At 42.4% G+C, this 23,527-nt stretch overlaps 1 protein-coding gene across 2 annotated transcripts in view; it reads right to left on the bottom strand.

Annotated features, from left to right (window-relative positions):
* Positions 1-23,527, bottom strand: part of KHDRBS3 (KH RNA binding domain containing, signal transduction associated 3) — a 189,386-nt gene that overhangs the window by 76,917 nt on the left and 88,942 nt on the right. For both annotated transcript variants that reach the window (XR_006198064.1, XM_042923128.1), the window contains exons 4-5: positions 21,807-21,953; positions 9,236-9,375 (exon numbers count right to left, since the gene is read on the bottom strand). Coding sequence is in view for 1 of the 2 variants with exons in the window: in XM_042923128.1 (XP_042779062.1) it covers positions 9,236-9,375; positions 21,807-21,953 (287 nt within the window). In the remaining variant the exon portion in view is untranslated. The remainder of the gene's footprint in view (positions 1-9,235; positions 9,376-21,806; positions 21,954-23,527) is intronic.

The following is a 23,527-nucleotide window of genomic DNA, read 5'->3' as shown; positions in this document are numbered from 1 at the left end:
GATTGTTGATAGGTTTTAGGATGTGATGAAAAAGCACAGGCTTTGAGTTCCAACATATCTATACTCTCAAATCTACTGTCAGTTAGTTGCTGAGCCCAGCTTTCTACCCATAAAGCGGCGTCAATGGCATCTAGCTCTTGCAGATGGTCGTGAGGTTTACCCACGTGCTATATAAAGTGCCTAGCTTAACATAGGCACGTAGTAAGCGGTAATTATTACGCAGACTTCCACTCGGATTCTGAATTGGGAGTCCTGACACCTTCCTTCGGCTGCGCACCAGAGGACGAGGACAGACGAAGGTACAGCTCATCACCCAGTGAGCACCAGTGAGCACCTTTATGTACCCTCCGTGCATTTAGCAGAGATGATGCAGACTGGGAGAGAAAGAGCATAACCACATACTATCGTCCTGTTTGGCTTCTGTCTAGGAATCTCCTGGGGAGCAAAAAGTAGAGGGCGAAATGGTGAATTTGGTGGCGGGAGCCCTGGATGATGAGGCTGGCCCCGGCTGACCACAGGCTGGGTGCCCGAGGGAGCCAACGGCAGCATCCTACTTTGGTACCACGGCTATCACAGTGGGAAGCAGACCTGCCCAGAGAGCTGTCATCTGAGGCCAACGCCCTGATGCACCAGCGACCGCAGGGATAATTTATTTCTCCGAGAGACTCCTTAACAAACACGTTGACAACTTTTCTTCATCCCTGGGGTTTTCTGAGAGTGAAGCTTAATCATTCCGAGACTTTCCTTTCTTGCCGGGGGCTGACAAGTGAGTGAGAGGCTAGATAAAAGGAAACAGGGAGCAGAGCTTGCAGTTAGGATCCCTCAGAACGTGCAGGAGAAATCGTCAGAGCCAATGAAGACTGACGCTTCCAGAAGCCTCTGGCAGCCCTTATTCTTTGCACCTTTAGTGATGATCTGAAATGTGTTTCTAGGGCAGTTCACACGCTTCTTGAGCGTCCTCGTCACCCAGGACTTGTGTCAGGGCGGAGTCGGAGTCGGCAGGCCTAGGCTGGGGACTATTATCCTGCATTTCCGAGAAGCTCTCAAGTGCTGTTGCTGCTGGTTTGAACCCAGAAGTGACAGACCTGTTACTAAACCCAACGGTTACCACTTTGTTCTGCAATCCATCCAATCTCCAATCTGTTTTACTGTCCTACATTGTACAGAGTATAAAATAAATCTAAGGCAATTTGTTTCTTCTCCAAGAAGTTACCAACTGGTTATTATTGACAATATAAGACAGTGTGTGAGAAGCAAAATCTCTCATAAAGTGCAAGAAATGTGTCCATCTTCCCTTCCATCCCTGAAGACAGACAGCTCACTCCTTACTCTGAAGCCTGTCACTGTCTTCCAGCTCTGTTGGCATGTTTTTACTTTTCGTCCTTATTTAAAAATAAAAACAGTGAAAGTCTCTATCATTTCTAACTAACAGCCCTATTTCTTTCGGCCTCTGGCACTATCCAGGGCAAGTCTTCTTCCTGTCTGATGACAATGAATTGATAATGAAGGAGCTTCAGGGAGATGTGTACTTTGCCCAAGGTCCTCCAGAAGAATTCAACTTGTAGTGTGGGATCATTGTGAGTAATCAGAAAAGAACTTATGGCACGGTTTGGGCTTGAACGGGACATGAAAAAATCAAGCAGGGTTTGGATTAGTGTGTGCTCGGTGTTCTAGCTCCATTTTACAGCCGAGGAAACGACGGCTTAGCCCGGGAGAAACGCCCTGGCTTGAAAGAGCCACGAAGCCACACTCTAACTCCAAGCCAACTGTCCCCATCTTTTCTGCTTTCCAGTCTTGGTCCCTCTGCCTGGAATGACTTCCTCTGACACTCTCCTGTCTTATTTCTTTACCTCCCCCCTAAGTTGTTCACACCCACATGCCCCATTTAAAATTCCTTGCACCCTCATTTCTATTTCCATTGCACTTGCTTTCACACCCCCTACCCCTTTTGACGCCACTCTGTCTTAATTACCTATTTCTCTGACTTACACCTGTTAACTTTCTGGACGTCAAAATGATGACTTAGCCACCCCTGTGACATCAACCCCTGTCACAGAAAGTGCTCCAAGAAAACCTGTGACGTTGAACGACCTGACAGCAGGAAGGGACTGACTGATTTTCAAAGAGGAAGGCAGATGTTCAAACCTCTGGAACCCCAGGTGTGTGGGAGTATGTTCCACGGCTCAGGAACATACTCGCCAGATGCTGTCCGCCCGAAATGGCCTCTGCTTCTCGGGACATCTTGTCCAACGTTATGGTCAGAAAAACTCTGCTGGCAAACTGGGGGTCAGAACCCTTCCTCCAGCGGGCCCCGCAGCCTACAGGAAGGCCCAGAACGTTTATCGGGCCTTAGGCTGCACCTGACACGTACGTGGTCGGCCACGCCGTAACCAGGAGAACCGCGCGTGGCTGCTCTTCTCTGCCCGTCCCTGGCTGGCTGCAGAGTTACAAGCTCTTGTGGGGAAGTTCTCACACTATTTGCAACATTATTTGCCTTGCTTGTTGTCTTCCCAAAGCCTATTAAAAGGATCTGAAAAGAAACCACCCATTTTCTCGTTTTGTTTCTCCTGAATCAACTCCATTATGGCCACGCACTAATACACTATCAGGGACCCCTGGAAGAAAAAGCCAGTGAGTGGATGCTGACAACGGAGGGAGCAGCTCAGCAGGAGAAAGGTGGTGGAGCTTATGGCAACGAAAGCAGAGAGACTCATTTCCCAGCAAAGTCCCCTAGGATCCTCTGCCCGGGAAGTGGGGTACATGTGTCACATACCAATGCCTGGGTTTTTATTACACCAGAAGGAAGGAAGGGAAGGTGACTTCTGTTCTGACAGTTTGGTGGTAAAATGTCCTGAGAAGGCAAGGGCCTTCTACTGAAATTTAATCTCAAGAAAGTTTTTTTTTTTTTTTTTTAATTGAAAATGTCTATAATTTGGGCCAGTAGGAAAATAAATATGCTGTCAATTTCCTATACTCACCCTTTCCTTAATCAAAAAAAAAAAAAAAAAAAAAAAAAAGACTTCTTGGGGCACCTGGGTGGCTTAGTCGGTTGAGCGTCCAACTTCAACTCAAGTCATGATCTTGTGGTCCGTAAGTTTGAGAGCCCCGCATGGGGCTCATTTGCTGTCTGCCTGTCAGCACAGAGCCCATTTCGGATCCTCTGTCCCCCTCTCTCTGCTCCTCCCCCACTTGCACTCTCTCAAAAATAAACAAATATTTAAAAAGAGAACTTTTTAATTAGTAGATTAATCTAAACCATATCATATACTAGGGAAATGTTTAAGACCCTTATATTAACTATTCAGTTTTCCTAATAACAATTCTTATAACTCTACATACTATGAGGGAAAATACATCATTTTCAATCACTGAAACAATCTTTAGTATCCGTGACATCATTCATGATCGGTTTTAAAGAAGAGTGAAATCATGTGAAAATCAACGTGGACAAGGAAACGCAAGTGCCCGTGTCCCACCCGATCCTGCGTGTGGAGGTTATGTAGCGACCTATGCACCTGTGGCTACTTACTGTTCAACACAGCGACTGCTAAAATACGGGCCTTACGAAGACAAGACATCCGTGGAGAACAATCTAACACTGAAACTACAAATAATGCCCCGAAGCTGATAGCTCACACAGTGTCTGACAGATGCTGAAGGCTGCGTGGGGGGTCCCTGGAAACGGTCAAGTCCCATGGCCAACCTGGGAGCTTGCCGCAGCTCCCAGCACCTCGGCATATAGTCTGCAAAGCGCAATCATAAGATTTAACGTGGGACTTCAGTCCACGAAAGGGAAGAGAGAAAGGGGCAGGTAAACCATTTACAGAAACCAGAGCTGAACATTTTCCCAATTTAACGAAAGCTTACAAAAGGCCCCGAGGGACTGCGTTGGCTTTGCGCGCACGCGGTAAAAGCCACCAAGTTCAGCGCCCAGTACGGAGGCACATGTATTCACTACTCAGAAAGGCAGCTTCATCTGCTTGTTCCGCTCTTCTTCCTGCTGTTTGTGGCGCCCAAGGCGGGGAGATAAGTCTGCCTGCTCCTTGGGAGCAAGGGCCAGATGGCCAGACTAAAGGTCAGTGCGAAAGCAGCACAGAGTAAGCCAGCTGTCGTGAAGAAGGGATAAAAGGGAGCATCCCCCGAGGTCAGGGCGGCTCAGCTCAGACTGCCTGCGGCGGCAGGCCAGGGTGGAGAAGACCGGCCCAAAAGCGTGCTGCCCAGAGCGGCCTCAACTCTCCAGCCTCCTTCTGTGCTGGGGTCCGTGCAAGGAGCTAGGGAGGAGGCATCTCACAGCAGGGTTTCTGGAGGCCCTGCACAGGATGGGCTGGAAGTAAAGAAGCTTCCTTACCTCCTAAGTTAAAAAAGGCATAAGTTTAGTTCTCTCATTTGAAACTGAAAGGAAAGGTTTTATTAAAACACATATCACTTCCCACTGCAGGATTTAATTTTAGATCATTTACATCTTTCAGCAGAAAAGCATCCTGAAGTGGTAACAGTGGGGAACATTCATGACGACTCTCGTAATAACTTGTTCCACTCTGAAATACCAAAATGGTGATAACCACATGACCACCCCTGCAAAGCTAATCCCCTAGTACATTCAGTCAGGTGACAGAGAATTACATTAACACAAAATACTCTGAATGATCAACACTTGACCAGAATGAGCCTAAAGGACCTGCTATTGTACTGTTATTCACCTAACAGCTTTTTACTGAGTGACTACTTTAGGCCAGGTCCTAGGACACAAGAGCCCTTGCAGGTTTACATTATAATGAGGAGTAACCAATGAAAAAGGGAACAAACAAGAAAGGTGGAATTCAGTTTAGTAAATGCTACTAAGAAACCCAGACAGGATGCTGTAGACCAGCTCTGGGACTGGGGGATGGTGACTTTGAACAAGGTGACTTTGAACAGCAAGGCTTCTCGGATACCATGCCTGTGTCTGCCTACCACCGGGTGCCCCAGGGACGAGGTGAGAGCCCGGGTAGTGAAAGTAAAGGGCGTGAGAGGGAGATAAGCTTGGCCAGTTTGCCAGACAGGAAGGAGGGCAGCCTGGCCACAGTACAGGAAAACCACAAGGTCAGAAAGGGCGGGGAGAGTGCCAGATGATGAGGCGCCTGTCATCGAGCCCGGCAGGAGGTTCGGGTGTTCCCGTAACAGCACAGAGAGCCACCGAGGAAACTGAAGCAGGGAGAAGACAAAAATCAACTTGGATTTTAACCAGTCATTAAGACTGTAAATGAAAACCGGATGAGCAGTGTGGCCAGATTAGGGAGGATGGAAGAGGTGATTAAGGAAAACCAGATTATTTTATTTTTTTTTTTTTTAAATTTTTTTTTTTTTTTCAACGTTTATTTATTTTTGGGACAGAGAGAGACAGAGCATGAACGGGGGAGGGACAGAGAAAGAGGGAGACACAGAATTGGAAACAGGCTCCAGGCTCTGAGCCATCAGCCCAGAGCCCGACGCGGGGCTCGAACCCACGGACCGTGAGATCATGACCTGGCTGAAGTCGGACGCTCAACCGACTGCGCCACCCAGGCGCCCCAACCAGATTATTTTAGAGGGAGAATCAAAATGGCATTATGGAGGGACTGGCTGCCGCAGAGATCTGCTGGGGACTGGGCACTGCGGACACTTCTCCCAAGTTTCAGGACTAGGAAGCACTGGCTTTAATGAGCATGTTTGTCTTTTATTACTTTTTTTAGATATTCAGACACAGTGAATTCCACAGCCTTGTCTTCCTCAGCTTTGGTTACAAGGAAGCTCAAAGCACAATTCAAAGACCATCTCTGCGACTGTCCGGAATAACACGTACTCTTGTGTACTAACTTTACCCCTGGGATTTTCGTAATTTTTTATCCTGGTTTCCACATCCATTTATTTTTATTCTGGGAGATGCACAAGTTATGATATGTGATTTAATGAGGAAAAGTAGTAGAATATATATATATATATATATATATATATAGACGTACTTTCATCACATCTTGTATTAAAAGTACCATCATGGGGGCACCTGGTGGCTCAGTTGGTGAAGTGTCCGTCTTCAGCCAGGGTCATGATCTCACCATCCTGAGTTCGAGCCCCATGTGGGGCTGTGCACTGACAGCTCAGAGTCTGGAGCCTGTTTTGGATTCTGGGTCTCCCTCTGTCTCTCTGTCCTTCCCCACTCACACTCTGGCTCTTCCTCCAAAATCAATAAACATTAAAAAAATAATAAAATAAAATAAAATAAAATAAAATAAAATAAAATAAAATAAAATAAAATAAAAGTAACTCTATTAAAAGAAAATGCCGCCATGTGTCGCAGTAAGAATACAACGTAAGTGACAGAATCAAAGCTGTGTGGAAGAGATGCAGTGGGAGAATGCAGTGGAAGAAGAAACAGATTGTAGATGAAAATGCAAAGGAAGGATCAAAGACAGGGGAGGGGCATGGACTTGGAACCGGGCTGCCGGCGCCCCAGGCCGGCTGGCTTTGGGCAAGTAGTCACTTCCCTGTTTGTAAAATGGTGAGTTAACATAATAGCACCCACCTCACAGGGTTGTTATGAGGCTTGACCTAGTTATTGCCTGTAAAGTGCTGAGAACAGTCCTCAGCAGTAGATGCAAGGCGTTTGTTAAAATGAGTTTCGGTTTGAGACACGAAGATAAGTAGGCTATAAACAAGTGAGGGGCTGAGAGAAGACACAGCAAGAACTCTGGGCAGAGAACAGTGAACAATGTGGGCAAAGGTAGGAAAGGGCGTGAGCTCCAACTTCATGCGACAAGCAGTTTCCAGCCCAGGGTTGAACACAGGAAACAGGGCAGAGCAGTCAATACAGACATGTGGAGCGAGGTCTTCAGAAAAAATACAGAAGGGTTTCGAGTACCTCTTCTAGGAACAGGAGTTTTACACTGAAAAAAGCAGGGTATTTGAAAGATGTGGTACCGAGGAAGCCCATAATCAAATGCAGGAGAGAAAGCTCTGCCCAGAGCCGCGCACTGACCAGCCATTACCCCGCCACAAACTACCGCAGGGTTGCATCAGAGAACATTACCTGTCAAGACAATGGAGAGCCTTGAAATGGCAACCGGCCTATATGCTGTCATTAAGACGGACAGTTTTTCATCTGGGCGGCCTGTGGCGTTTCTCCAGACACCATACACCACAAAACAGAGAGCTTCTGCCCTCCTCATCTGTTCCTCACGTTTTCAACTTAATTCAACACCTGACAACTAAATTAGAAATTATCTTCTGTAAAAACGGTAGATGTGGTTTAAGGAACACAGCATCCCTAAGAAGTGTCATGAACAGTGGCACTGGGTGTGCGCTCTTCTCCACGCTCTCTATTCTGGACACCCATTCTGCGACTGTCGCCTTCTTTAGAAAAAGGGCCTTTGCAGATGTGAGTGTCGGGCAATCTTGAGACGGGAAGAGTACCCTGGATCATCCAGATAGGCCCTGAATACCATCACAGGGAAGAGGGAAGCACACGGGGATCAAAGACAGATGTGACAGAAATCAACACGCAGGTGGAGGGAGACACCAGAGGCACGCGGCCACGAGTCAAGAAAGATCAGCAGGCACGAGACACTGGAAGGGACAAGGAAAGGATTCTCTTCTAGAGGGGGGACACTAACACCTTGACTGCGGTCCGACAATACTGATTTTGGACATGCGGCCCCCACAACTGTGATCAATCTCTACTGTTTAAAGCCACCATGTCTGGAGTAATTCATCACAGCTACCACAGGAAGCTAATACAGCAAGGACGGACAGCTGCCCCTTGAACATGGGTTCCAACTGTGTGGATCCACTGACGTGTGGATTTTTTCAACAAATAATACATTTACACTACTACTGTTGTCTCTTCCTCATGAATTTCTTAACAACGTTTGCTTTTATCTAGCTTATTTTATTGTAAGAATACAGTATTTAATACATATACAAAATACGTGTTAATCAACTGTGCTGTCGTTACGGCTTCGCAGCCAACAGTGAGCTATTAGGAGTTAAGTTTTCAGGGAGTCAGAAGTTATACATGGAGTTTTGACTATGTGAGGGATCAGTGCCCTTATCCCTCACATTGGTCAAGGGTCAACTGTAATTTCTTACGATTTGAAGTAAATTTAATGATAGAAGAAATGAAAACGAAAGGGATTTACCACTTATTGAACACCCGCATAAATTATCTCATTAAACCATCAACAGCAATCCCATTATTATAAGCCTTTTCTTATAGAGAAAACCCACTTGGCACCGTGAACAGATCTGTTTATTTCACACTGCAATAACGCCTATTTGTAATTGCGCTCATTGACCAGGGCCTGATCAACAACACTCAAATAAAAAGACTGATTTTTTATTGTCTCAAATTAACTTGGAGACATAAAAGAATGCTACTTTAAATTATTTCATGCACAATTCTATCTGAAAAAAAAAATATTATATATATATATATTATATATATATATTATATATATATATATTTCAACCAGTGAAACTAATATATATATATATATATATATATATATATATATATATATATATATATATATATATTTCAACCAGTGAAAAATCTGTGTCACTTCCTCTTTTGGGTAAAAAATTAAAAATAATTCTCAAATAAATCTGAGACAGCCATTTCTCAATACATGGTTATGTTTAAATTGTTTCATGAATTCACTAGGCATTTTCATATTAAAAAGTCATCAATCCAGAGACAAAAAAAAAAAAAATTCTGTGTGTGTGGACCAACTCGGGAGTTTTCAGATACCACAGGCCATTCCCAGTGAATAAAATGACAAGCTCATGGACACCCCACTTGGTGCCTGACATCGTGCTCCACACTGGAGATGTGGCAATGAACCAGCCTAATCTTGTATTCCATGGGGAAAGCCCTTGCTTCCATTATCTCAATTTGCATTATCAGTGCTATTACTTTAAAATAAGATTCTTTTTAAACAATCAAAAACTTAATGTTAGAGTGATAAATAAACTTGTCTATACAGTCATCAGCCGGTAAGTAGTAGAGGTTATGTTTAAACCCAGGAATATCTCAGTTCAAACAAAGGGAATCCCCTCAATATGACATCATAATGTCTGAATATATCCTTAAAGGCTCTGTACTGATACACTGATAGAGCTGTTTGACTATTAATTAAAAAAAAAAAAAAAAAGATTAAAACGGTTGCCATGGTATCCAATTCTAACAACGAGAAAAGTAAAGTCAATTAATTGCACCGACCTGGTCACTGCTGGGGCTGGTACACCTCTTGTACGCAAGGTGGGTTTTCCTCGAACAACTGGGACGTCCGCGTTTTCTGAACCACCATTCAAATACGTCAACTCTTGGAGCTGTGCTTGCCTGATTTCATCATTATAGTCCTACACAGAAGACAGAAGACAACATAATTCACCTCATGTGAAAAATACAAACATACTTAGGACCAGAAAAATAACAATATTTAATAGAAAAAAAAAAAGGCAAGGAAAATAGCTGACTTCATAAGATTTGAGTTTGTTGAAATGAAAACGCATCAATCAATTGTAAAAAAGGAAAAAAAAAAAAACCAGAAAACAAAAAACCCCAGCAATTTCCCCAAGCTAAAATTTTCTACAGTCAGCCATTACTCCTTGTGTGGGGCATACTTTCCAAGTGAGATATTTATAATAAAATTAAGATACCATATACAGACAGACACGTGGCACTGTTATTTACAACTCAATTCAACTCATAGTTACTGAGCATCTGTGAAGTGCAAACTAACAAAACCAGAGAAGCAAGCCAGGGTCTCTGCAGCCAATGAGCTTACACTCTAACAAAGGAGGAAGGCATACATACAACATGATAGCTTTCCTACAATTAAGAGCCACATGTACACATTCTTTTTGTACAATTCCATTTGGATATTATACTAGAAAAAGGCACCATTTTCAAAACTGAATACATTTTATACTTGGAGGCTTGCTCTTCTTTGTCTTACATTATTCTCTAAATATTCATCTGAGGAACCCTGGGAGCAATCCCTGATTCCTCCTTTCCTTAATACCTCCAACTCCATTCAACAGTCATCAGGAAAGACATGTAATAAATAAAGTCATCTGTTTCACAATAGAAAGGAAGTTCGGTCTAAATGGTCAAAAAGGAAAGGCATCTAACTTAAGCTGTGGTAGTAAGAGTAGGTTCTCCATAAGATGTGTCATCTAAGTATGAGTGTGAACTCATTACCAGAGGAGGGGCTATAAAATACTCTAGATGGGAGGAAAAAATCGTATTTTAAGACCCTAAGAAATGGTGTGTAGGGAACTGGAAGAAGTGCTACATGGCTGAAATATAAAAACAACTTGGGGGGGGGGGGCGGGTAGTGTACAGGGAGGCTGGTCTCAACATGGAGTAGAAAGCAGAAACCAAATTCAACAAAACCTCAAGTCATTTTAAGTGTAACTTTAAAGGTTTAGAACTAAGGGTACTAAAAAGCATTTAACAGTTTTAAGGAGGAGACTTGCATACCTAGATTTGTGTTTTAGAAATAATTATGATCATGTATGCCAACAAATTAGGTAACGAAGATGACACCGTGACATGGATGGATCCTAAAAAGTCACAAATTACCAAAACTGACTCAAGAAGAAACAAAATTGGAACAGATAAGCAAAGAGACTAAATTAGTACTGGATAAATAAATGCCTTGCAATTTGAAGGCCCACAAGACTTCAATGGTGAATTCCACAAACAATTAATGGTAATCCTTTACAAACTTCCAAAAAAATTAAAGAGGAGGGAGCACTCCCTCACTCTTCCTACAAAGCCAGTATTGTCCGGGTACCAACACAGACAAAGACGTTACAAAAAAAGAAACCTATAGATGAATATTCTGATGAATACAGATGTGGAGGCTCTCAAAAAATTACAAAGCCAAATCCAGCAGTATAAACAAGATAAAAGGGAGGACTATACATAAGAACCAAGTAAAACATACTAGAATTGCTATTTTGGTTTAATACCTAAAAATCAGCTAATGTAATACCATAAGAAGAGAATGAAACAAAAAAAAAAACAAACAAAAAAAAAAAACAAAAAAAAGATCATTTTAATACAGAGAAAAAACATTTGAGAGAAGAATCCAATACATTTTAATGATAGAAACACTCAACAAACTATAAAAAACCCACAGTTAACATTATACTTAATAATAAAAAACTAAAAGAATCATCCTAAAATGAAGACCAAGACAAAGATGTCTACTGTCACCACATCTATCCAACATTGTACTCGAGATTCTAGACAGGACAACTATGTAAGAAAAAAAAAGTAATAGTGCTCAGATTGAAAGGGAAGAACAAAAACCATCTTTGTTCATATATGGTATGGCATAATCCTATGCAAAGAAAATCACAAAGAATCCACAAAAGCATTATTAGAGTCAATAATTGTGTTTCACAAGGCTGCAGGATATAAGATCAATATACAAAATCAATTTTATTTCTTTCCACTAACAATGAACACCACAAAAATAAAATTAAGAAAATTCCATTTAGAGTAGCATCATAAAGAATAACATACTCGGGAATAAATTAACAAAATAAGAGCAACATTCATATACTGAAAACTATAAAATATTGTTGGGAGAAAATTTTTAAAATCTAAGTAAATGGAAAGATATCCAATATTCATGGCTAGATGGACAATATTCCTACTCTGCTTTCCCACCTCCCAAATTGATCTACAGAATCAAGCAAAACCCTCTCAAAAATCCCAGCTGGTTTCTTTACTAAAACTTATATATGAAAATCCAAGGGACCTAGTATAGCCAAAACAATTATAAGAAAGAATAACAAAGTTGGAAGACTGATTATGTTCCCACATCAAAACTTCCTACAAAGCTACAGAAATAAAGACTGTGTAGGGGCGCCTGGGTGGCTCAGTCGGTTAAGCATCCGACTTCAGCTCAGGTCATGATCTCATGGTTTGTGAGTTCGAGCCCTGTGTCAGGCTCTGTGCGGATGGCTCACAGCCTGAAGCCTGCTTCGGATTCTGTGTTTCCCTCTCTCTCTGCCCCTCCCCTCTTGTTCATGCTATGTCTCTCAATAATAAATAAAACATTAAAAAAAAAGGCTGTGTAGTACTTACTGGCTCAAAGGGTAGACATAAAGATCAATAAAATAGAATTGAGAACCCAGACATAAATTACTACAGATTGATGTTCAAATAGTCTCTTTAAACAAAGGGTATTGTAGTGACTGAGAGAACACTGAAGAAAATGGAAGCCTTACACCTTGTTGGTGGCAGTGAAAATGGTCCAGGCACTTGGGAAAACCAGTCATCAGTGTCTCAAAACTGTTAAACACAGTTACCAAGTGACCTAACAACTCCACTCCTAGGTAATACCCAAGAAAGTGAGACTATACGTCCACCCAAAAATGTGTACGTGAATGTTCACATCAGCATTATTTATAATAGCCAAGAAACAGAAATAACCCCAAAGTCCTTGACTAATAAACGGACATATAACACACAAATAAAACACGGTACATCCATACAATGGAATATCATCCAGCAATGACAAATCAACTGAATGAACCTTAAAAACAGTATGCTAAATGAAAGAAGGCAGGACAAAAGACCATACATTTTGTGCTATTGTACACAAAATGTCAAAAACTGGCAAACCCACAGAGGTGGATTAATGGTGGCACGTGACAGAATGAGGAATGGCAGGGGACAGGAATGGGGAGTGCTTGTTCATGGGGACGCGTTTGCTCTGGGGGATGATGAAAATCTAAAACAGATAGTGGTGATGGCTGTGTAACTATGGAGGCACTATAATCCAGTCAACTGTATACCTTAAACGGGTGAATTGTATGGGATGTGAATTATATCTCCATAAAGGCTGTGCAAAAAAGCAAAAAGTAAATTAGTGGTTGCCCAGAGAGGGAGGAGAATGGGGCGTTACTGCTGCTCGTTACAAGGTTTGCTTGGGGGGGTCATAAAAATGGTCTTAGGTTAAAGTGACAGTTGCAGAACTCTGTGAATATACTAAAAGCTACTGAATTGTTTATAGGAGTGAATTTTATGCTATGTGATTTACACCTCCATAAAGATATTAAATGGAAAAAAAAAAAAACACCACACACTAGAGGCAGAAGTTCCAGATGGAAGCTCATAATTCCAGTACGTGGTATAGACAACCTGGAGTAGGGACGCGGCAGAAAGAATGAGGAGAAGTAGATCTGGTGTTATTTATAATGGTTAATTTTATTAGAAATGGTAACATCCTAGATGAGGGGGTATATAAGCAAAGTCAAGACCGTCAAGGGGCATCTGGAAAATAATGGTAAGTAACAGTGGAACATGCTGTAATCAGTTTTGCACAGGCTGAATCTGCAATGGCCCACGACACACTAAAACTGAGATGTCCCATAGCAATCAGACATAAAAACGAGAAATTTAAAAGTTAAAGATACGGATATAGACGTGAACAAGCGAGGGTTACTCAGGCCCTACACAGCACCGAGAAGGGCCTGTCGTCAAGGCGGGCTCTTTCTTGGCAGGCCCCTGGCAGGTGACCTCTACGCCCACAGAGGGGACTGCCTGCGAAGAGGGCTTCTGTATGCCTAAGGCTTGATGCCGTGCTGCACCAGTCTGGCCAGATAAGCCTGCCCTGGCAGTGTGGTTAGTGGGGAACCTTCGTCTTGGCTCAGGAAGTGGGGTGGTGAGCAGCCGAGGTCAGGTGCATAGGTACGGTACGTGCACGTGACTGATCTCCAGTAAAAGCCCTGCACGCTGTGGCTCAGGAGAGCCTCACTGGATGGCAACACTTCACAGGTGTTGTCACACATCACTGCTGGGAATGTTAAACGTGTCCTTGTGTCCCTCTGCACTGCACAGGGACACCTGGAAACCAGGGCCATACTCTTCTTGGTCTTTGCCCCGTGCTCCTCTTCTCGTTGCTGATTTTGATCTGTATCTTTTGGTTGAAATAAACCACACTCACAGTATATAACACACTGTCTGAGTCCTGTGAGTCCTTCTAGAGAATTACTGAGTTTGAAGGTGGTAGTGGGGACCTCTAGCACAAGAATTCCTCTGTATACAAATGTCAGCCATAGGCAGGATTGCTTGGGGCACATTCCTGGAGCCAGAGAAGGGCTCTGGGCATCAACATAAACTAATAGAAGAAAACCTGCACAGGGGAGACCGAAAAGGGGTGGCCAGGAATTTGAGAAGGAAACGGAGGTGATCGGAGCATGAAAGCCCCAGGATTCGGTGCTGCATTCACATTCTGTCAAGCAGCCAAGTACCAATTCCATGGGATTCACTAACAATAAAGGCAACACGGACTTCAGAAATAGTACTTCTGGTGAAGGGTAGAGCCGGAATCCATCTCGGGGGAATGAAGAGTGGGAGTAAGCAAGTCACAGCCACAGTGCAGGCAGGCGGGTTTTCCAGCTGTGTGGCTCCACAAAGAGGAAGAGAAAGGACTGCAGTCTGAGCGAGGAAGGGAGGATCTTATGATAGAAGAAACCAGCATTTCTGAGCGTGAATAAAAGATTCAGGTGCAATAGTTTCCTGAATTATTTAGAATTAAAAACATGAAATATACTTAGTACGTTTGTAAAAAATATGCTATCTTCGCCTTACTTTTCAAAAGCAGAAATGACTTGAAACTTGAGGTAGAAGGCATCGTGCAATAAGAAAAATAGCATGAACAACAATCAAAAAAGGAGGTCAAAAGGAAGCTGAAGCAATAATAAGCAAACACTTGCAGAGGAGGAGGAAGGGAAGAAAAATGACAAATTCAACTCGCCGAGCTGCGGGAATGACTAAGATCAGGAGTCTAGATTTTACTGTACTAGGGTATTAGGATCTCAAAAGAGTCATTCGAATCTATCATTATTTCAACCTGTCTATAACAAGCCTATTAATATGTTCCTTACCATTTTACTAAAAATGTGTGAAGATTAATAAATTATTTGTAAAGCACATTCTAAATAAAATGTGCTACATAAATGGTAAATATCTGCCCTGTTGAAAAGTGCTAGGAGGTGTGACACAAAATTGTCTGTGGCTCAAAAACAGATTCATGGGAAAGAACATAAAATCCAAAAATGCCATTAAAAATTTAAAAAGGAAACAAAATTACTCTAAGCGAAGTTATTTGATTACAACGGTGCCACAAAAATGGGAATGAAAGCCCATTTTAAACATGATCTTTGTAGGGGCGCCTGGGTGGCTCAGTCAGCATCTCCAATAAGCGTCTGACTTTGGCTCAGGTCATGATCTCGCAATTCGTGGGTTGGAGCCCCACGTCAGGCTCTGTGCTGACAACTCAGATCCCGGAGCCTGCTTTGAGTTCTGTGTCTCCCTCTCTCTCTGCACCTCCTCCGCTCACACTCTGTCTCTCTCTCTCTCTCTCTCTCTCTCTCAAAGATAAATAAACATTAAAAAAAAAATAAAACATAATCTTTGTAAAACTACATTTTCAAGAAGACAAACAGTATAGTTGGAAAAAAATGATGGGAGTCTGAGTCAACACACCTGCGTTAAGTCTGAATTTCACCAACTGGACTCACCAGCTTTGTGGTTTTAGACAACTTTTATTTTTTATTTTATTTATTTTAATTTTTTTTAACGTTTATTTATTTTTGAGACAGAGAGAGACAGAGCATGAATGGGGGAGGGTCAGAGAGAGAGGGAGACACAGAATCTGAAACAGGCCCCGGGCTCTGAGCTGTCAGCACAGAGCCCGACGCGGGGCTCGAACTCACAGAGTGTGAGATCATGACCCGAGCTGAAGTCAGACGCTCAACCGACTGAGCCACCCAGGCGCCCCTTAGACAACTTTTAAAAACTTTAGGGGACTGCTTCTTTCAGACAATACTACTGATAAAGTCACTGTAGTTATAATTTTCTTGGTCTTTAAAATAACGATTTAAAAAAATGATTAAAAAAATTTTTTTTAATTGTTATTTATTTTTGAGAGAGAAACAGAGTGTGAGCAGGGGAGGGGCAGAGAGAGAGGGAGACACAGGATCTGAAGCAGGCTCCAGGCTCCGAGCTATCAGCGCAGAGCCCGACGCGAGGCTCGAACTCACGAAACGCAAGATGATGACCCGAGCCGAAGTCGGACGCTCAACCGACTCAGCCACCCTGGCGCCCCCCAAAAATGATGATTTTAAATCAGGAGGGAAACCAAGTCACATGTGCCAGCTTACAGACTAAGTAACTCTACATTTTAAACTAGTCATTAGTAAATTATCGTTTTAATTCCCTATCAGGAAAGTGACACTACCGTAGCATTAATTCAAACATGGGCATCAATTGTGAAGAGTGGAAAAGTGATTAGAATTCTAATTACATAGGTGTAAATGGGATTTTTCTGTCCAGTAAGTTTAGAACATATTTAAATGTGTTAGCCTAGAGAATGAGAACAAAGGTTTTAAATGTAATTATTAAAAATAATTTACTGCAATTTAGTGGATTCCCGGTCAGGAATGTTCTCTTCAGATATATTTGCCCCAAATATGCCAATGATTACGCCAAAGAGTAATCCTAGGATCAGTGTTTGTATTATACTCTATAAGAAATAGCATAAATGTTCATTATTTGAGGACTGATTAAATAAATTTTAGAACATGCGTATGACGAAATATTATGCAGACGTTAAAAAGAATGGAGGGAGACGTTGCACATGCTCATATGGTCAGAGGTCCAAAATAATATAAGATTAAAAAAATAAATAAATGTAATGAGAGAGGAGGGACTTTCAGTACAGCCAAACAAAGAGCTTGGCAAAGCCATTCCATAAAAAGCAAAAACAAAAGCTGACCACACATGTAAAAGCAACCATTTCAGAACCATGGGAACTGACTGAAGTTATATAATAAATTAAAAATACAAGAAATGGGGGCGCCTGGGTGGCGCAGTCGGTTAAGCGTCCGACTTCAGCCAGGTCACGATCTCGCGGTCCGTGAGTTCGAGCCCCGCGTCAGGCTCTGGGCTGATGGCTCGGAGCCTGGAGCCTGTTTCCGATTCTGTGTCTCCCTCTCTCTCTGCCCCTCCCCCGTTCATGCTCTGTCTCTCTCTGTCCCAAAAATAAATAAAAAACGTTGAAAAAAAAATTAAAAAAAAAAAAAAATACAAGAAATGTATTCGTGTCAGGCACGAAGAGTGGGAGTCTGTGGCATTTTGTGTGGGGATGCTACCCGCCCCCCTCCCCAGCCCAGATGACGTGTCGGTACCACTGTGGGGAAAGACATGAAGACCAACAGTTTGCTGCAGGGGAAGCTCCCTTAATTCGGAAGAAGGTATGAAAAACTCCCATGCCCAGGAGCACTGTCAGTATCAGTAGCCATTTTGGTAGCAAATAAATAGAAGGCCAGTGAATCAGCAAGCCTAATACTCAGGTTCTGGGTGGGGCAAGTGCCAGCCTGGCAGACTAGCCAGAAACGTAGCAGCCTTGGAGAGCCTGGGTACGCTCCCCGCACTTCTCTGCTGAATGGAGGCTAAGCACATGTACAGCAGAGAAGGGAGAGAGCTTAACACTCTCCACACATCCTTCCCTGACGGTGAGTCTGTACACCTGGCAAAGGAGGGAGAGGGATTAACACCTCGGTCACAAGTGAAGCACAGACCAGGGAAGATAGGACGATGGACCGCCCTGTGGGTGCACCCCCACAATTTTATCAGCAGGCGGCAGAAGCCTTACTAACACAGGTGTGTGAGCACAGCCTCTAAGTAATCACTGGCTGATGTCTGAGAGATGTGGCCATACAGGACACGCCCAGCAGGCCAGGCTTAAAAGTAAAAGTGAGAAGTAAAAAAATTAACAAAGCTGTAAGCCATGAAGTAGACAGACTCTGCAGATTTAGTCCAACTAAATTACTAAAGAAACAAACAGACAACAACTTGCGACAACAAAGCTTGAAGGATAAAATGAGTCGGAATGTAAATGTGCTATAATATGCTACCTGAAATGTGGAGTTTTCAACAAAAAAGCTGGGAGACATGCAAAGAAACATGAAAACATGACAGGAAGGAAGGAAGGAAGGAAGGAAGGAAGGAAGGACGGACGGACAGGCAGTCAAGATATAGTAAGAAACTATCTTGGAGAGGGCCCAGATGTTGGAAAAAAAAAAAAGAAAAAGATTTAGAAAAAAAGAAAAAGAAAGTACAACAACTACGATAATGAAAAATTAACCAAAGGAGCGCAACAATAGAGTTGAGATGACAAAAGAATGGGTCAGCCAACTTGAAGATAAGCCAATTAAAATGATCCAGTTAGGAACACAGAGAAGAAAGGATGAAGGGAAAGGAGACTCAGAGAAATGCGGGGCACCATCAAGTGGACCAACATACAACCAATGGGAGCCCAGGGCCTGAGGGGAGCAGAGGAGAAAGAAAAAAGAGAAAAAAAATCTCAAGAAACAATGGCTGAAAATGTCCCACATTTGAAGAAAAACATGTACCTATGGCTTCACAAAGCTTAACAAGCAAGGAAGATAAGCATACACAACCATTGTCAAATTAATGGAAATGAAAGACAAAGCCTTGGCAGCAGCAAGAGAAAAACAACAGATCACGTACATTAGCAACAAAATCATGAATGCCCTTCTCACCAAAAATGATGAGGGCCAGAAAACAGCAGACTGGCCTTCTGTGACTGGAAAGAAAAAACTGTCAACCAGGAATTATACACACTATCTTTCAGAGGGTGGGCGAAATAAGGACATTCTGAGAAAAACAAAACCAGTTTTTTGGTTAGCAGGTCTCAGTTACAAGAAAGGCTAAAGGCAGTCCTTTGGGCTGAAAAGAGGTAGCACCATATGGTAACTCTACCCACAGAAAGAAAAAGGGAGCCGAAATGGTAAATGTGTGGGTTAATACAAAGATTATAAGAATACGGTACTACAAGCCAATATCCGCCATGATTATAGATGACAAGATCCTTAACAAGCTACTGTAAATCAATTCTAGCAACATGTAATTTCAGTGGGATCTCACCTAGTAATGCAAGGTTGGCATAACATCTGGATATCAACTAATGCAATACACTAGTATTAACAACAACAACAACAAATACTCATTCAGGATAAAGCCTCTCAACACCTAGGGACAGAAGAGAACGTCTTCAACAAGATACAGGGCAGCGATGAAATTTACAGCTAACCATCAGACTTAATGGTGAAAACTCAAAGCACCAAGAAAGAGGTCTATCTTCACGACTCCTACTCAACAAAGCACTCAAAGTTCTAGTCAGTGTAACAAGGGAAAAATAAAATAAAAAAATGAATTTTAATTTCATTAAAATCCGAAAAGAAGAGGTAAAATTTATTACAGATAACAGGACTCTGCATATAGAAAACCCTAATGATTCCATAAAAATGAAACAACACACTGGAACTAATGGTTCGGCAAAGTTACAAGACCCAAGATCAGTGTATATAAGTCAACTGCATTTCTATAACCTAGGATCACTGAAAATGAAATTTTAAAAACTGCATTCACAATAGCATCAAAAAGTGTACAATACTTAGGAGTAAATTTAATAAAAGAAGTATATATATGACTAGTACCTTGAAAACTATGAAACACTGCTGAAAGAAATGAAAAAAATAATCTGTTAAGTAGAGACACTTCATATTTGTGGACTGGAAAACTAAATATTGTTAAGATGGAAATAATCCCCAAATTGAGCTACAGATTCAATCTTCTATCAAAACCCCGGGAGGCTTCTGTGTGGAAATTGATAAGCTGATTCTGAAATAGATGTTGAAATGCACAGAAGCCAAAATAACTAAAACAATTTTGAAGTAGAACTTTTTCTTTGTAAAAAAATCAACAACCTGGATTTCAAATCAAAGTACTAGAAGGCTAAAGTAATTAAGGGCATGACACCGGCATTAGGACAGGCATATACATCAATGGAACAGAACCGAGAATCCAGAAACAAATCCACACCTTTACGTTCGATCGACTTTCAACAATGGTGTTGCTGTTCAACAGGAAAAGAATTGTCTTTTCATCGTATGGTGCTGGGACAACTGGCCATCTATATAAAAAACGATAAACCTACATTCTACCTTCCCACCACACAAACTTAAAATCGATCGCAGACTTGGGGCACCTGTGTGGTTCAGCGGGTTAAGCATCTGACTCTAGGTTTTCGCTCAGTTCACGATCTCATGGTTTACGGGCTCGAGCCCCACACCATGCTCTGCACTGACAGCATGGAGCCCTGCTTGGGATTCCCTCTCTCCCTCTCTCTCTCTCTTCCCGCCCCCGCCTTCTCCCCCTCTTGCATGTGCATTCACTCCTTTTCTCTAAAAAAAAAAAAAACTTAACGATAATAGACTTAAATGACACATACTATATACTAATACTATACTATGCTAATACTAATACTATAAAAGCTAGTAGCTACTTTTACAGCTACTATAAAAGATTAGGGAGAAAACAGCAGAAAATCTTTGTAACTGGGGGTTAGGCAAAGAGTTCTCCTGGCCAGCCTAGATTCAAGGACAGAGAAACCATGTCTTGGTAGAGGAGTGCAAAGGGGACAGGGTGGGAGGCCCTGTGGCAGCCCACGTGGCTAGATCAACACCCCCTAAGACTGATCACTAAGACATTAAATTTACCTCTCCTTAGTCAGTCTTGTCAGAGTGCCAATGTTTACATGGGTATCTGATTCTTATCAAACTCTCCCATTAGACAGACTCCACAGGGGCAGAGAAAAGAATGTCTTTTATTAGTTTCCATGTATCTACCACATAGAAAGCACTCAAAATCTTTGTTTTTAAACTAAATGAATAAATGTATCATCATATTGGCTTGAGGGAACAAAGGGAAGCTTAAACATTTTCAGCTCCCAAGTAAAATGACTTAATACAATCCCATGTCTTGGCTTTTCCAAGGCAATCGTGATTGACAATATCCTTTCCTTGTAAATTCAACAGTTTTCTTCACAGATAATATAGTCATGATACATATGCTACAGTATGTAAAGTCAATCTACTAGACCAACCTGGGATTGCTGAAGACAGTCTTACCCCAGGCAGCTGTTTGGCAGATGTGACAGCTTCTCTAAATAAATTGTCTAAAGAGGCAAAATGTTCAATGTTTTAGTTTTTTAATCTAGAACATGCAAGTTATACAGAAGACCTAAATTAACTTTCATAATGGAAGTAGGGATACACTCTCTTTAAATAATCACATTCTTAGCAACGTCAAAGTGTCTGGAAAGGGTTAAAAATAGACACGCAATTGTTCCATCAACAAAGCACAAAACACCTGGCAGAAGCCAGCCAACTACCTCCACGGTGTCCTTCTTCTCTGGGCTTCTGACACTTTGGTCTGTCGTTACGTGTACCTTGCGGTACTGAAATCCTCGGCTTACGTTTCTCTCTTCTACGCTACGTGTTCCTGGAGGGTAGGGACTGCTTTTATTCATGCCTCTGGCCCGAAACCACACACGGTGCTTGGTGCCATGGAAGGCACTAACGCATCCGTGTGGGAGAACAGTGGATCCGTAGGTGATTTTAACATCACGAAGAAGCTTAGGACGTGGGAGCCCCCAAACGTGAACTGGCAAGGGTGCTCTTCACCCTTCTTGGCCGTGCAGCCTTCCCGGTGCAACCTAATCTCTTTAAAAATCCCTCGCCTCGATATAAAGAAAGAAAACTGCCAACCGATTCACAGGGACCCTTTCGACAAATGAAGTGCTGTGCAAATAACAATTACTAGAAGAGTTACCAGGGATGAAAATAAAGAAAGGACTTCAAAGGACAAATTAACTATCAGGGTGAACCGTACTAACAGGAATGAGGAACTTTTTGATTTCCTCCAGTGCGTGTCCCATCCGGGCATATGCTTCTGCTGGTGGAGCGAACACTTCGATGAGAACGTGGAGGTCGTCGTTGAGGTGAAAGTATTTTGCTTCCCCACTCTTCCTCAACTCTTCTTCCTGAAGAAAGAAAAACCATGCTTAAAAGCGTGTCTGTATAAGAAAAGGAGAAGAAACACTATGTAGAGCTTATCTGGCATGAGGCTGTCACAGAAGAGTCACTCAACAGCAAGCGGCACTACCCCAAGGATGGAGGCTTGAGATACAAATCTGACCCTGCCATTCCCGCAGGGAATTACGAAAACACCCGGGCTTCCTGCTGCTGCTGGAGAAGTCTCAGCTCCTGCCTCTGCCGGGAAGGACACCTGTGTCCCCCCAGCTCGACGCCCTCCAGGCGCCCTCAGACCCCTGGCCGGACTGGCTGATCTCCTCCGCTCCCTCTACGCTGGTTACCCCCAGTGCCCGTAGTGTGGCCACAAAGCACTTCCGCCATCAAAGTGTCTGACATAACCTATTCTTTACTTGACTCTTTTCTAATTTCCCTCACGGAAGGTGGTCACAGCGGAGCAAACACCACGACCGTCTTCTCTGGTGCTCGTCCCTGGTCTAGAAAAGTACTCAGTACACAGTAGACACTCAGCGAGTATCTTCAATGACGAGATAAACATTATCTCATTTCTATGTTCGCTCGTGACCGTCTTCTCTGGTGTTCACTCCCTGGTCTAGAAAAGTGTCTGGCACACAGCAGACATTCAGCGAGTCTTTTCAATGAAGAGGTAAACATCATTTCATTTCTATGTTCATTTGTTCATTCACATATTCATTCAAAAAAGCATTTCTACACGCCAGGCACTATATGTGAAGATAAAAACGAATAAAATAAATGAAAGATCTTATTACGTGATTTTATGATATGCGTTAAAAAAAAAACAAACTTTGTTTTTATTTGTTTACATAATGAAACTCAGGGGGGAAATTAGGAGGAAAAAAACCCCAGATCAGAATGGGACAAGTGATTTTCGCCCATGATCTCCTAACTAGCATTCATTAGAGTGGCAAAGGACAGAATCTGGGACTTTTAAAAGTCTTTGTTTCCAACATTCAAATGAGACAGATTGAGATGAGTACGTACCTACATCTAGAGTGATTTCCCAAACGGGGGAAACCTTGCTAGCACCTCCAAAACACCAGCCCCACATGAAAGGGAACCCAAGAACTCCTGGCAACAACACCTTTTAATTCCACCACGAGCTAAGAGGTCAAAGAGGCACAAACACCCTTGACCTCACCACTTAAGGCTTCAACTTCTGTTACTTAACTAATTTGCTCTCTTACAAAGAAAAGAGAGATCTACATATGTAATATGAAAAGGGCACGGGGTTTTGAGTCAGATACACCACAATCCTAGCCGTGCCAGCCACAGCCCAACGGTAGGCCATCTGTTCTAATCAGAACATTGGCCATCGCTTCATCTGATACTCTGCCTTTCACAGCTGAAGGTTTAAAAATCGAATTATATGTTCAAAGTTCACTTTTGGAAGCATAAACTAGAGAATTAAACATTTCTTACCCATTCTACGATGGGCTCCAATTAATGATGATAATGACAGGCTGTCACTGTGACTCACGGTGAAGCACTGTCATCGCTACAGCGGAAGTAAACTGCAACAGCAGAGCTTTCTTATCCTAACCCG

This window comes from Panthera leo, chromosome F2 (assembly GCF_018350215.1).
Source record: "Panthera leo isolate Ple1 chromosome F2, P.leo_Ple1_pat1.1, whole genome shotgun sequence".
NCBI classification, from domain to species: Eukaryota; Metazoa; Chordata; class Mammalia; order Carnivora; family Felidae; genus Panthera; species Panthera leo.
This window is presented reverse-complemented; position numbering and strand designations above follow the sequence as displayed.